The 14958-nt window shown below is 38.7% G+C and overlaps 1 protein-coding gene across 1 annotated transcript in view; it reads left to right on the top strand.

Annotated features, from left to right (window-relative positions):
• Positions 1-905: 905 nt before the first annotated feature.
• APCDD1 (APC down-regulated 1) overlaps positions 906-14958 on the top strand; it is a 55400-nt gene continuing 41347 nt past the window's right edge. Inside the window, exon 1 of the mRNA XM_072604227.1 lies at positions 906-2074. Coding sequence (XP_072460328.1) covers positions 2017-2074 — 58 coding nt within the window. The 5' untranslated portion in view covers positions 906-2016. The remainder of the gene's footprint in view (positions 2075-14958) is intronic.

The following is a 14958-nucleotide window of genomic DNA, read 5'->3' as shown; positions in this document are numbered from 1 at the left end:
GGGAGGGACTCTTAAAGTCGAAAGCGCTGAGTTAGACAATGTAAATGGAGGCATTTGGGATAGATACAGGAACCAGGTGAGTTCGTCAGAAAAGATATCCAGTTGGACTTGAGAGGGTTCGATAGTGAGTTTTTCAGATCTTCCAAATGAACTTAGAAATGACAAATCTATGGCTTCAGGAAGGGGGAGGGGAAAAACAGGCTTCTGCTGCCTACACCTTTACCTCCACAGGTTGGGACCTGTGACATAGGCTCGTGTGCTTACTAGAGAAGCCGAGGTACTAACTTGTGGTGGATATATTTAGTTAAGACATGCATCGCTCCTGCTAGAAAGCCTCAGAGCTCCAGCAATCACCCTCCTCAGACTCTCTCTCTCTCTCTCTCTCTCTCTCTCTCTCTCTCTCTCTCTCTCTCTCTCTCTCTCTCTCTCTCTCTCTCTCTCTCTCTCTGTCTCTTTCTCTCCACACACACACACACACACACACACACACGCTAATTTTAATAAACACAAAGCAAAACCTCGGTCAGATCAAATTTACGATTTTCAGCTTTAAGTCAGGGTGGGACTATCCTGGACCACCTTTCTCCCACGCGGACTACAAACCAAGATCCTGCCACTGCTGGGATGGGAGGGAAAGAAAACCTTTAACTTAGGTCGCCTACAGACTCCCAGAGCGTTAGGGAGATGGGTGGAGGAGAGATTAATAGAATTTAGAGTTGAATGGAAGGGAGGACAAACTTTGCTTCCTAGAACAGCGGGGCTGGGAGTGCCCACCAACTTCCAGCAAGTCTGGGGGACTGGGACGGGGGCGGGGCGGGCAGCCCTTAGAAGCTCCGCGGGAGGCTGGGCAACCCGGAGACAGGAGAGGGGAGAGGGGAGAAGTGGGAGGGGCCGCCCAACCCGCTCTTTCAAGTCTCTCTCCCTCCCTCCCTCTCCCTGGCGGCAGCTGGGGGAGATGAGTGGCGCTGAGTCGCCTCTTCCCTGACCCCTCCTCTCCCCCCTGCCCCTCCTCCCTCCCCCTGCCGCTGCTGCTGCCGCTGCTGCACTGGAAATATGAAGAGTAGGTGCAGCTGCAGCAGTGGTGGTGGCTGCAGCGACTGGGCTCAGAGCGCGGAGCTGGGTAGAGGCGGAGAGCGCGGCTGCGGGCGCCACCGGAGGCTCCGAGAGGCGGAGGCGGCTGCGGGGTTCGCGGCCAGGCGCCCGGGCGGGCAGCGGGCTCAGAGAAGTGACTGCAGCCGCCGCTGAATCAGCGCCTGAGTGCGCAGTCCCTTCGCAGCGCAGCCGCGAGTCCTCCCTCCATCCCCGGCCAGTGAGCGGACCCCGGGACAACCCGAGCTCCTGGGTCCCGTCCGACGCTGCGCTGCGACCCCCAGCCCCAACTGCGGGAAGTCCACCGGGGCATCCCGCAGTCATCCAGCTGCTGCCGCCTTCTTCCCAGCAGACGGAGATGGAGTGAGCGGTCCTCGCGCGTGACCAGGAAGACGGAGCTTTTTCGGAACTGGAAAGCCAAGTCTCTGGGAAAGGAAAAGAAGGAGGAAGAAAAGGGACATTGCGGGGGGGAAAGTCACTGAGGACCTCGACTCCACTGCTCGCCCCTTTCTCTCGGGGCCCAAGGTATCTCCTTTGTCCAGCGCCTCGCTGCCTCCTCTGCAGCCTTGAACGCTGCCTCCTCTGTAGCCTTGAACGCAGCCCCTCAAAGGACGGACCCAGGGATCTCGAGGGGGCCGAGGCTGTTGGTCGCCGCTCTTCCTGCTCCCTTTCATCTGGCTTGTCAAGTTCACCGAGAAGGGAGTAGTGGACTTTTCTTCTGCCGTAGGGGTGGAGGGAGGGAAGAGAAAGCAATAACTTTAGCATCACTGATTCGAAGGAAGACCAAAAGTTGCAGTGGAAGAGAATAATTACTGACCATCAGAAAGAGAAGAGGACAGTCTCTTAGGCGCCCTGAGGAAGAGGAGGAGGAGGAGGAAGGGTGGAGGTGGTGCTGGTGGTGGTGGCGGTATAGAAGAAAAGCTGGAAATGTCCCATCCCTACCGCAGCCTGGTCAGATACCTGTTCCTGGCCCTCCTTTTACATGGTGAGTGCTACTATTCGAGCTCTGCCCCCTCCCCCTCGGCCCCAGCAGAAGTGCTGGTAAATATAATGCTCATTTATAATAATTATCCATGATAACAACTACAGTCAACTTAGGACTTAGGAATGGATCACAAAGTTCTGAATTATTTAAATCCCTTAACTTTCCTGTACCTCAGTTTCCTCATCGGTAAAATAATAGATTTCGAGACCTCTGAGAGTACTTCCATCTCTAGATCTATCCATGATCCCATGATAGCTCTGAGAGGCTCAGGGGAAACCTCCAGTTCAATTTCTGTCATTTCCTCTTTTCTTAGACCCATTTGAGTCTGTGTCTTTAGCCTTTGCTGCTTGAGTTTTCCTATATGGAAAGGCAAGTTAGTTATCCCCCTTTATTTTTACCTCCAGGTTCAATGAGTATAAAATTTTGGCAAATGATTTTATTCCTTCTTTAGCATTTTCAGCTATAAGCAGAGATGCTATAATTAAATTATGTGCTTTGTGGTCATTTTTTTAACGTTCCAAAGCCCATAGTGACTCTTGATGTGGTCCAAGTTTTTATGGGACACTAAAGAGTAATTATGATCTTTTATGGAAAAAGTTCCACGTGTGTTTATCTCTAAATTTCTTGGAAGACTATTGGTTGAGTAAATTACTTATTTCAGTTATGAATGATAACAGTTCACTGATTCAATACTGAAATGCCATTGGTATTTTAGATCCCCATGCATAAACACTCCTGAAGTCTTTGGATTCAATCTGAAAGTAGCAACAAATAGTTTACCAAAGATTTACTAATTCAAGAAAGGTCTTGCAGGGCTTATCTGAATTTAAGGTTCTCTTTCTCTGATGTTCAGATTTGAGTTGATTAAATTTTCCAGATACCCAAATGAACTTTGACAAAGAATTTTAGCCCTCAGCCCAGGTATATTACTTGCCTTTTGGTGACTTTGGAATATTCTTGGAAGGAAATTGGACAGGTCAAAGAAAGATCAGGATTATATTATGGCCCACAAAGTAGCTACTATAGCAGGATTGCTTGGCATAGCATGAGCAACAAAATATATTGATAATATATTTGGGTAAAGCAGCTTGTTGTAGTGCCCTTGCTGAGGATGCCCACTGCTCTTGATATTAGAGGACTTGAATCTGAGTCCAAATTTTGTCATTTACTAGCTATATGACATTTAGGAAGTCACTAACTCTGAGCCTCTGTTCCTTTATTCATAAAATGAGGAGAATACTTGTAACATCTACCTTACGGTGTTGTTGTGAGATAAGTGTTTTGCAAAAGTGTAAGTTAATATCTTAGGATCAATTCTTGTATTGCTTCAGATAACTGCAAAATACTGTAATGAAACACCCTGGTTTGCTGCAAGATGCATCTGTAGGGATACTCATTCCTCTTCCTTGTTAGCAAGTAAGTTACATCACCAGTGATCACTAGGTATATGTCTAGGTTATGATCATCATCCTGAATGAAATTTTTATTTTTCTTCAGCTTAGAGCAGAAACCTGGGTCTGGATAAGATGTAGTTCATCTTAGAATCAGTTTGGATTCTTCTTGGAATCACAGGAAAACGCATGGACTGAGTAGGTTGATGATTTTTTTACAGTCATACTGTGGCTGCCTGCTACCTATGCCATAGGCTATGTCAGCCTAGCTAGTTAAGCCAGACCTTCCTTATGGCCAAGGTGTACTTTCAGACCCAGTGATTTGGAAGTTTAAAAGTCAGAATGGGAGTCTTGCAGTTAGAGGGCAAAAGAGAGAAGGTATAATTATAGGGTTGGACTCCCAGGCCCATCTGCTTAGAATTACAGAGCAGTTTTAATCTTTGGCTGAAACATGAAACAAATCAGAGCCAATGAACAGATCAAAACAGCAGCTGCCACCAAAAGAGAGAGAGATGAAACAGGGGAAATTGTCCAGTTTTTTCATCTATAGTTATATCTTGTGAAGGAAAAAAAGTGTGTTCTAATGGGCTTAAAACAAAAGAACATGAAAAGTTAGCTGGAGTTAAATTTTTTTTTTAAACATCATTACTTCTTGAATTAGAAAAGTAGTGAATGATAGGATCCTTAAACTTGCTGCCTAGTCCAGTTTCAGGCATAGCATCATTTCCCTACCACCATCTTTAAGAGGTAATGATCTTAGAGTTACCATCTCACCTAGCCAATCCATTGCTAGGTCAGAATAGTAACCTGAAATTTCTGTGAGCCAGATGAATGACCATAGGAACTCAGGTGGCATCTCAGACTGGTTATGTTTCCCAGATTTCAATCTGAAGACTTATGGTAACCCTTATGGTCCTTATCAAGTTTCTTTGGGTCAGGAGATGTTAAGAGAAATCAGTCTTAGAGAAGGATGAATCTCATACTGAATGGAAGAGACTCAAAGGATTTGGGGGCTAGAAAAGATCGTATAGTCCAATGGTTCTTAACCTAGGGTCTGTGAATTTGTTTCAAAAAATATTTTTATCACTATTTCAAGTGGCTTTCCTTTGTAAGCCTTTCTCATTTATTTTATGCATTTAAATAAGAGGCCCATAGGTCTCACCAATCTGTCAAAGGGGGTCCATGACATAAAAAGATTAAGAAATTCTAATCTAGTCATGTCCCTTTATGTTACAGATGAAGAAACAGAGGCCCGAAGAAATCAAATGACTTGCCAAGATCACACAGTAGCAGAGATAAAATTCAAACCCTGGTCTTCTAATTATAAATCCAACATTTTTCTTATAGAAGGCAATGTTTTGAGAGGGGAAGTAGTACTGGCAGTCATTGCTATTTTTAAGAGAAGTGAGATAAAAAAATAAGGACTGAGAAGCAATAGTTAATTGACAAAGGAGAGTCACAATATGTCATCCAATTCCTAAAGGAATCTGGACAGAACTTTAGAACAAATATAATTGATCAAATCATATTGTACATACATCAAGAAGAGCTGGAAGGAACAGGTACCAGGAATTTGCATGGTTTCATGTCTGAAATGAGAAAAATGATCACAATTGATTATAAGACTATCTACTTTCAGGAGAACTAGATAATAACTCAGATACAGTGGGAAAATGGAACACAGAATTTCTTATTTTTATTTGCTTAAAGTATTTTGATAGAAAACAAGTACCAATCTCTCCTACTCTTCAAGGATATGTTTGGTTTGTATATGTATAGCATATACCTGTCCTACTTTGTTATCAGGAATTTTAGAAACTTCTTTTTTTCATGATGCACTATACCAGTTGGTGTTTGGTGGTACAGTGTGACTTCTGAAAGTTCTTACATAATTTTAAAGTGGTAAAGCTTTAAACTAATTTCACTAGTAGATATGATGAAAGCCATCAAAAATATTTTAAGCAATGAATAATTCTGATTTTTTCTCATAGTTGGTTTTATAATAAGAAGTCATTTGTGTATCACCTAAAGGTGTTCGAAGTGTTTATATATAGTACTTTATCTCATTTGAGTCCCATAATAACCCTGAAGTAGATGCTATTTTATTACCCTCATTTTACATATAGGGAAACTAAGGCATAGAGACTTGCCTAGTCACATGGCTAGTTTGGGTCTGATGTGAGATTTGAACATGTCTTCCAGACTCTAAGTCTTGAATTCCTTATACCATACTCCTTTATCCATTATATTATATCCCTTACTGAGGGTCACACTTTACCTTTCTCACAGTAACTATTTTTCAGTTGTCACAAAATCTGCAACATATTGTCTCCAGTTATATAATGGTGCATACATTTTTAATAAATTTGCTCTTAAATGTTTTGTGAAGAAATGCATTTGGGAAGCTTGGGCAACCTGTTCTTTACCTGAATTCCAACGCTTTCTCTCCAAATGTGGGGTTTTCTCACCATGTTTTTGAGGATAGTTTCTGTCTGTCCTATAACCTCAGTTGTGAGAGTTTGAAGGTAGGTAAAGACTTTGGGAAGAATCAGTAAGGGGGTCACAAAGACCACACATCCAAATATAATGGTCTTTGTGACCCCCTTACTGATTCTTCCCAAAGTCTTTACCTACCTTGATAAAAATAATTAGTCATAAAGTGACCTATAACCATCCTTGACTAAGCCATTGATAGTCATGGGTCACCTTATGACTAATTTTTTTTCATGTTTTAGGGGAAAAGATTAAAACTGTGGTCTAAAAACCTTTCTTACCTACAGGGCAGTAAGATATGCAATGAAGAGATTAGCATTCATTGTCAGTTTTTCTGAAAGTTTTTTTTTTTTAAATGGCAAATTTAAGACCCAAATCCAAATGACAGCTTATTTGTCAAATTTATTCTTTTTCCATTCAATTTATGAATATGATGGCATTAGCTAATTCAAGTCAATTCATAAAATATTAGAATTGGCAGGAACTCCGCTGACTATCTAGTTCAGTTGTCTTATTTTCAGATGGAGGAAATGAGACACAAAGAAGTCAAATGACTTCTTTAAGATTGTGCAGTGATAAAATCAGGACAACAGTGTAGGTCAACCAATTCATAGTCAAAAGTTCAAGATATTGAATATCAAAGAAAATATGTTGGTAAAAATTTCCCTTTTCACTCTTTTCTCAGCTAGTATAAAAATGTATAAAAGCTTCTGATATTAACTTTCTAAAAACATCAACTGTAGATTAGTAATAAAGATTAATATGAATGATTCTAACATAATTGACTTGGCTATAATGAAAATATTTGATTCTAAGATTTGGTGCTGATATTGTGAGACCCTCTTTTTAAAAATGGAGTTTACTGTTACCATTAGTAGAATTGATTGACTTTTCTGGGAAATGAAGCTCCTTCTTTAGTTTCATTTAAAGTTATTGTGAAAACTTTTAATTCTTTCTATGATGACAACTTGAGCCTGAAAATAGCTTAAAGAATATTGAGATAGGTTAGATGATGATGGCAAAAGGACTTATTTGGAATTTGAGGACCTTGGTTTGAATCCTGGCCTTGTTAATTGTGATTTGTGTGATCTTGGGCAAGTCAATTAACCTCTCTGAGCCTCAGTTTCCACATCTGTAAAATAAAAACAATAACTCAGATGACCTCTGAACATCCCTTGCCACTCTAGATCATGTGTAATTGCCAGAAAATATAATTTGCTGTAAGAATTTCATAAACCTAAGAAAATGTTATCTTTCTGTCCTTTGACCTTTTTCGGAGCAGTAGGAAAAAATGGTGTGGGAACCTTAAATATTAAAGATAAAATGACTTTTTAAAAAAACACGAATTTCATGAACACATCTAAGTGTAAGGGTCTTGCTTTAAGCTTCTCACCCAGCAGAATGAACAAGATAACCAGAAACCTCTTCTCTTTCTTCTCTGCAAGATGAATAAAGAGCAAAGCACATGTGGAAAATGTGTTTCATAATTAACTTCTGTTTTTGAGTAGAAAGTACACTTAATGAGAATTGGTCAAAATATATTTACCTGCAGTCTTGTGAATCTGACTAAGAGAGCTTTAAATTTTAGAGAGGGGGGAAGAAGAAACCATCTGTCATTTAACTGTCAAACCAAATATCAGATAGAGTTGCAGTTGACACGGCCAATTGAAAAGATCAACAAACAGTTACAAGATAAGAATCATTCAAAAGTATATTCATGATTTTTATACCACCCCAACATATATGCATGTCTTGGCCTCTCTACAGACCAAGGAAACGGAGAGAAGGAAAATATCCAGGTGACTAAAGCAAAAAGTCAGCCTTTGAGTGAGGGCAAAGCAAGGCTTTGGACCTAAACTGATCCTATCTTGCCTACCTGCTTAGTTCTCTTGTCAGTTGAGGCGTAGTGAAAAGCCACATGCTGTGTCTCTCAAGGATCCCATATAGATGAGGGTTCAAAATGATTAAGCCTTTAGTTCAGGGATCCCCACTGGGTTTGGGAGTAGGATCTGTTTTTTAATTCCCTGAAGCTTTACAGTCACCATGGGGGAGACTGGGGAAACAGTAAAATTCCTGGAGTTAGAAATGGCTGACAGTAAAAATCCCTAGGTGGAAAAGAGAAAATGGGGGACTATTGCTCCTCCCTTCCCCCTGCTGGACATCCTAGCAAACCACAGCAAGCCATTTTCTGGAGGAAATAGAGAAGGGTTAGTGTCCACAAGATCCAGTCTGAAGATTTACCAGGAGAGGTTTTGAAAACTGTTTACTTACATCCTGATCTCCAGATTGAGACTTGTACGTTAGAAAGTAGTGACCCAGGAGAACACCTGATGTTTAGCCAAAATCAAAGTAGTATGTGATTAGCATAATTTCTTCATGATTCCTAGCAGAATTCCTAGCAGAAGAGAAAAATGAAAGCCTTCAATGGTGACCTCACAGGAAATATGTATTTCACTCTACCCCATCTTCACCAAAGGAGTGGGGAAGAAATAGAGAAAAAGAAAAAAAAGATATTTGTCACTGTAGTAATGGAAATTAAAAATAATCACAAGTAAACATTATTATCAGAGTCACTATTGTCTATTACACTAAAAATGAAAATGCTTCCTAGTGTTTATCTAACAATTACCACATCAAACAGTAGTTTATGGCAATGACTGTTTATTTAATTGGGCAGAGCAATTGCATGGATAAATAATTACCTATATTTAAGCTAATCAGTTGCATTTTTACCTGCTACAAAGTTTTCATGTTTCAGACAAGTTTTAACTTGAAATATAGCATGGTTATAGTAGAAACAAAACCATACTCTTAACATATATTATTTACATTGGAGGTTCCACAAAGGATAATGTCAAAATTATAGTTCATATCCACAGGTTTTTTATTAACCTTTTTTTCCTCCTTTTATCTTGTCGGTTACCTTTTAGAAAAACACTTTTTTGCTTTCAGATTCCTAGTCTGTGTCTACATAGGTAAAATAGAATAGAAAATGAAAACTTTTTGGTTAATTCAGACATTAAAAATTGCTGTTCAAAAAAAAATGAGATTAAAGGGTGGAATGATCAAGAATAGATGTCCATAGTAATTAAACTAATCAAACTGATTAGACCATTCTCCACTTCTTATAAAGATGGCCTTTCAGAGATACCTGCCCTGTCCCACAAAACCTCCTTCCAACCCCAGCAAAAAAACAAAAATTGAGCACAGTCTTTTGGGTGTCAATTTACTCATGTCATAGATGAGAGCATCACAAGTAAGGAGTAGTGTTTACTATTGTTGATGTAGATCAAAGAAAGGGATAGCATGTGTATCATATGTGGAGTATATATGCTAAGATCAGCTCTCCACAGCCATCATCTGGTGAATTTAGGCAATGTAGACAGCCCAAGTAATTCAAAACCCAATGTTCATTTGGTGCCTGTTCTTATGTCCCAACAAGGTGAACTCTCTTTTTCTCTTCTTTTATGTAGAACCCTGTCTTTAAAACTGTAATTACTAAGAACTTCTGCTCCAAGAATAGAAAGTTGATTGCTGTGATCCTAATTAAGATAATTTTGGCAGGATTTAAGGATGTTGGCAAGAATAATCTAATCCCTAGGAGTAAATCACTTGCTCCTGTAAAGTGAAACAAACGTATCAGAATGTAAAAGTATCATTTACTGCTTTGAAAGTGGTAATTTGCTAAATGGCAGGTACCCTTGTGCCCTAAAGACTTCATTTGCTTTTCACAGCTTATATGTAGAGTCTACACCCATACTCACTCCCTATAAGAGTAAGCCTATTACTCATATATCACAGTTTCACTGTGATTCTCCCCAGGATCCATTTCCTGGGACTTAATTGTGCATGAGACTAGGTTTTCAACAAGATTGTTTAGGTACTTGGGTCAGATCCAAGATGCACCCTGCTTGGACCAAATTCCACTCTATCACAGTGTTGTCATTATTTTTTAGTGTTTACGTAGTACTTGATATTTGCAAAACATTTCACCAGTATGTTTTATTAATTACTTCTCACACCTGTAAAATAGGCTACCATTGATTATCTCACTTTGCATATGTGATGAGGCACAAGAATATGAAGGATCAGTTACCCAAAGTTACTCAATATCTTACAACCCCTTCTTTTCTGGCTATTACTTAGTGATTTTCCTTTGTCAAGAATCATCTAGAGAAGGGGTGGGGAACCTGCAGCCTTGAGACCTCATGTGACCTTCTAGGTCCTCGAGTTTGACCTTTTGACTGAGTCTGATTTTTACAGAACAAATCCTTTTATTAAGAGGATTTGTTCTGTGAAGTCTGGATTCAATCAAAGGACCACACTTGAGGACCTAGAGTGCGGCATGTGGCCTCAAGGCCACAGGTTTCCCACTCCTGATCTGGAATAAATCTGAATCAAGTATTTATAGTAATATATCTAACCAAGCTCCTTATTTGGCCTGTACATATGGTGGTTTCCTTCCACATCCTTTATTGTCATAATATAGGAAATAGGAAGAAGACACACATATTAGATTCAAAACAACAACAAAAAACTCAAGCTTGGGTATGTCCTGAAGTTGGCACAGGCAGACCAATCTCTTGTGCTTTCTGTATATGAAGTGCTGTACAAGGAATACTAATATTCAGAATGATGAGCCTAAGGCACTGCTGAATTCCTGAGTCATCAAAGAAAGATGTTCACTCTAAGGAGGCAGGATTTTCAACAATGAAACAGAATAGAGTTTTTGATTAACTCTTAGTTAACAAAAAAAAATTCAGTTAACCACAACATCCCATTCCCAGGTAAGCATTCTAGGTAACTATTTTTTAAAACTGGACAGATATATATATATATATATATATATATATATATATATATATATATATATATATATATATATATATATATATATATATATATATATATATATATATATATATATATATATATATATATATATATATATATATATATATATATATATATATATATATATGAACACACATAGAGTAACTTCATTACTATCAGATATCCTCTTAAAGATATGAAGGTAGAGGATCTAAACTCTTGGTAGAAAGCTATGTCTTTCAAGGTAGGGGGAAAGAATAAGCATTTATTAATTACCTACTCTGTGCAAGACATTGTGCTAACCACTTTTATAAATATCTCATTCCTTACAACAACCCTGAACCCCAATATTATTATCCCCATTCTACAGTTGAGGAAATTGAAGCAAACAGAGGTTAGTTAATTTTCCCTGAGTCACTCAACTAGTAAGTGTCTAAGGTCATATTTGAACTTGGGTCCTCCTGCCTCCAGGCCCAGAATGCTCTCTATTGAACTACCAGATGCTTCTATCATTCAAGGACCAAAAAGAACTAAATACAGAGATAGAGGGGAGGGAGAGGAGGGATAGATTTTTAAATGGATTTGTCTAATTTGTTAACCAAAGACCTATTTTTACCTAAACACCTTGTTCATTGGAAATCTTTCCTCAAATGGAATCCAGAGGCCTTGGAATTAGAAGACATCCATCACAGATGTGATCTGTAGACACCTTGTTATGAGATTCTTCAGAGTAAAGATTTCAGGGTCCAAGAATGCCTTATTGTTATGTTTGATCTCCGATGTTGCCTAAATTAATATTTTTAAATGAATTTTCAATTCCCTTCCATTTACAAAAAGTCTAGCACTTCATACAACTGCTTTTCATGTTTTTCACACCATAACAATCTGGTAAATGTTTGAAGATGAATGTTGACAGTCAACCAAAGATTGAAAAGGCAGTCAAGAAAGGGTACTTCATCTGCCATATGACAAGTATCCTTTCTTTCATTTGAGATACTGATTTCATTCCCTTACTTGTTAAAGATGGGGTTTTTCAAATAGAAAAGACTTAAAAAAAACACATTCTTTAAATTTATTGTTGTAGCTCCATAGAAGGTAACTATGTCTTCAGTGGAGAGAGTGCCTGGAATCAGAAAGATCTGAATTCAAAGGTAGCCTCAGACACTTATAGCTGCGTGACCATGGGCAAGTCACTTAACCTCTGTTTGCCTTAATCCACTGGAGAAAGAACTGGGAAACCCCTTCAGTATCTTTGCCAGGAAAATGCCATGGATAGTATTGACATGCTATAGTCCTCCAAGTCAGTAAGAGTCATAAATGATTCAACAATAACAACTTCATAGTATTGATTCAATGTTATCTTCTCCTGACTGCTAAATTCAGGTTACTTACTCTGATATTATTGTTATATTGGCTGGGTTTTTGTCCACATTGGAGTATCTGAATAGGAAGAGGTGAGGACATAGCTGTTTCATCTCTCTCTCTCTCTCTCTCTCTCTCTCTCTCTCTCTCTCTCTCTCTCTCTCTCTCTCTCTCTCTCTCTCTCTCTCTCTCTCTCTCTCTCTCTCTCTCTTTCCCTCTCTCTCTCTCCCCTTTACTCCCTCCCTCCCCCTGTCTTCCTTCCTTCCTTTCTTCCTCTCTGTCCTTTTTTCGCTGTTAGTGTGTGACTCACTTGTCAAAGAATTCCTGGGGAAAAACTATATATACATAATATCTGAGAAATTTGCTTCAAAGAATTTCCCCCCAGTTAACTGTTTCCCTTCTAATTTTAGCTGCAATTAGATTTGTTTGTACAAAACTTCTTAATTTTATTTATTTCCTTCCATCCTATTCTCATATATTTTTTCATCTCCTTGCTGCCTACTCCCACCACCCCCTTAACATGAAATAGTGTTGTGGAAAAGGAGTGTGCTAGACACTAATGGTCAATGTAAACAGTTTCTGTTCTTCTCCACCCCTCTGTCCTCTCCCTTTTTCTCCATATTGAGGTAAATTGCCTAGCATCCCTGAACATCTCTCCTCAGCCATCTTCAGGATCAATGACTAGCAGGATAATTTCTAGGCATTTTAGCTCCTTCCTGCTTTTCAGATGCCCCATATCCAGGATGAGAGGCAGCTAAGTGATAGGAAGGATAGATCATTGGACCTGGAGTCAGGAAGAATGGGTTCAAATTTGACCTCAGGCACATATGATCTGTGTAACCTGGTTACATAGTTACTCTGTCAGACTCAATTTTGTCATCTATAAAATTGGAATAATGATAATAATAACTACTTCTCAGAGTTATTATGGGGATCAAGTGAAATAATATTTGTAAAGTGCTTTGCAAATCTTAAAGTACAACACAAATGTTAGCTATTTTTATTATTGTATCTAAATATCGCCAACTGAACAGATTAGGTTTTGTAATGAATAAGGATCCACATTTTAGTGTTTCAGCCATGGAATAAATTATTCCCTGCTATTCATTTTCCTTGGCCTATGCTTGCAGCCCTACCATTCTTGTAGCTGCAATAATCACTTTGACCTCTTATTTTCACTGTGCTGTACTTAAGGACCAAAGTTAAAAGATAATTGGGAGACTGGGAGCAACTTAATTCACAGAAACTTTGCAGAAGAGTAGCAGAAGGAGACCTGGATTTTGACTCAGAGGACATGGACTTGATTCTTACTTCCTCATTGTGTGGTCTTGGGCAAGTTACCTCTGACCCAAACAACCAGTGGCACAGTGGAGAGAGGGCTTTAGTGGGTGTCAGGAAGAACTGAGTTCCAATTCTTTCTCAGACCTTTAGCTCTGTGACCTTGGGCAAGTCATTTAACCTCCCAGACTCAGTTTCCTCATCTGTAAAACTGGGATAATAATAGTGCCTATCTCACAGGGTTCTTTGGAGCCTCAAAATGAAATAATATTATCTGTTATTTTCTTTAGCCTATCCATTTTTCCTTTCTTAGGCTTTATTCAATTGTTTTCAGTTATTTCTGACTCTTCATGAACCCATTTGGGTTTTTTTTTTTTGGCAAAGATACTAGAATAGTTTGCCTTTTCCTTCTCCAGCTCTTTTACAGATGAGGAAACTGAGGCAAACAGGGTTAAGTGACTTATCCAGGGTCCCACAGCTAATAAGTATCTGAGACTGGATTTGAACTCAAAAAGATGAGTCTTCCTAAATGCAGGCCTTGTACTCTATCCACCTAGCCACCCCCCAAAAACAATTGTGATATACAGCAAACCACTCCTCTAGAGAATTACATTAATTCTAAATGTTAATGCAGTATTAAATGAATCACATTATATAAATGTAAGCATGACTAGCTTGAAGTAATTTTTCAGGTTAAGTTATTGAACTTGTAATAATCAAGAGTAAATACAAGGATACTTTTATTTTCTTCTGAATTCCTATTAGGTGTTTTAAAACATTAACACCTTCAATTGGTTTCATATTCATCTCATAATCCTTGTCCTGACTCCTAAACTTTTTAGATATCTATTTTTTCTACTTTTGTAAAGTAACTTGATGTGAGAAATATAATTGAAATACTTTCAACATTTTAAAACTTTAAAACTTTTATTATGGAGCACTCTCAGGGTATTAGTTTTCATATCTATAAAATAATAAGGTTAGATTAAATGATCTCCAACATCTTTTCCTGTTTTAGATTCTAAGATCTTAAATATTAAATTGCTAAATCATTGCTGCTTCTTTGAGTATTGAATAATAAGGATATTGAGAGTTCTAGGAGGATCTCCATTAGGATCATAGGTTTAGAGCTGAGAGGGGTCTTAAGAGTCACATAGTCCAACCCTCTCATTTTGTAGATAAGGAAAACCAAGATCTGAAGAAAATAAATGATTTGGCCAAGATCCTACAAGTAGGAAGCGATAGATTGATGATCCCAAGATACTCTGACTCAAACCCATACCTTTTATATTTCCTTCATCATTGCTAATAATTACTGATGCTAAAGTAACCCTAAAGTTTTTCCTATGGTAGGAAAACTTCACTTACAGACAACTCATGTATGCAAAGGGATGATACTGTCCCATCTCACTGCCAGAGGAGTTTGACCTATTATTAGTGCTTTTCCTGGCTTCTTTTAAGACTCAGCCAAAGTCTTATCTTCTCCAGGAAACCATTTCCAGTCTTCCTTAATCTCAGTACCTTTCC

Source organism: Notamacropus eugenii, chromosome 4, assembly GCF_028372415.1.
Source record: "Notamacropus eugenii isolate mMacEug1 chromosome 4, mMacEug1.pri_v2, whole genome shotgun sequence".
NCBI classification, from domain to species: Eukaryota; Metazoa; Chordata; class Mammalia; order Diprotodontia; family Macropodidae; genus Notamacropus; species Notamacropus eugenii.
This window is presented reverse-complemented; position numbering and strand designations above follow the sequence as displayed.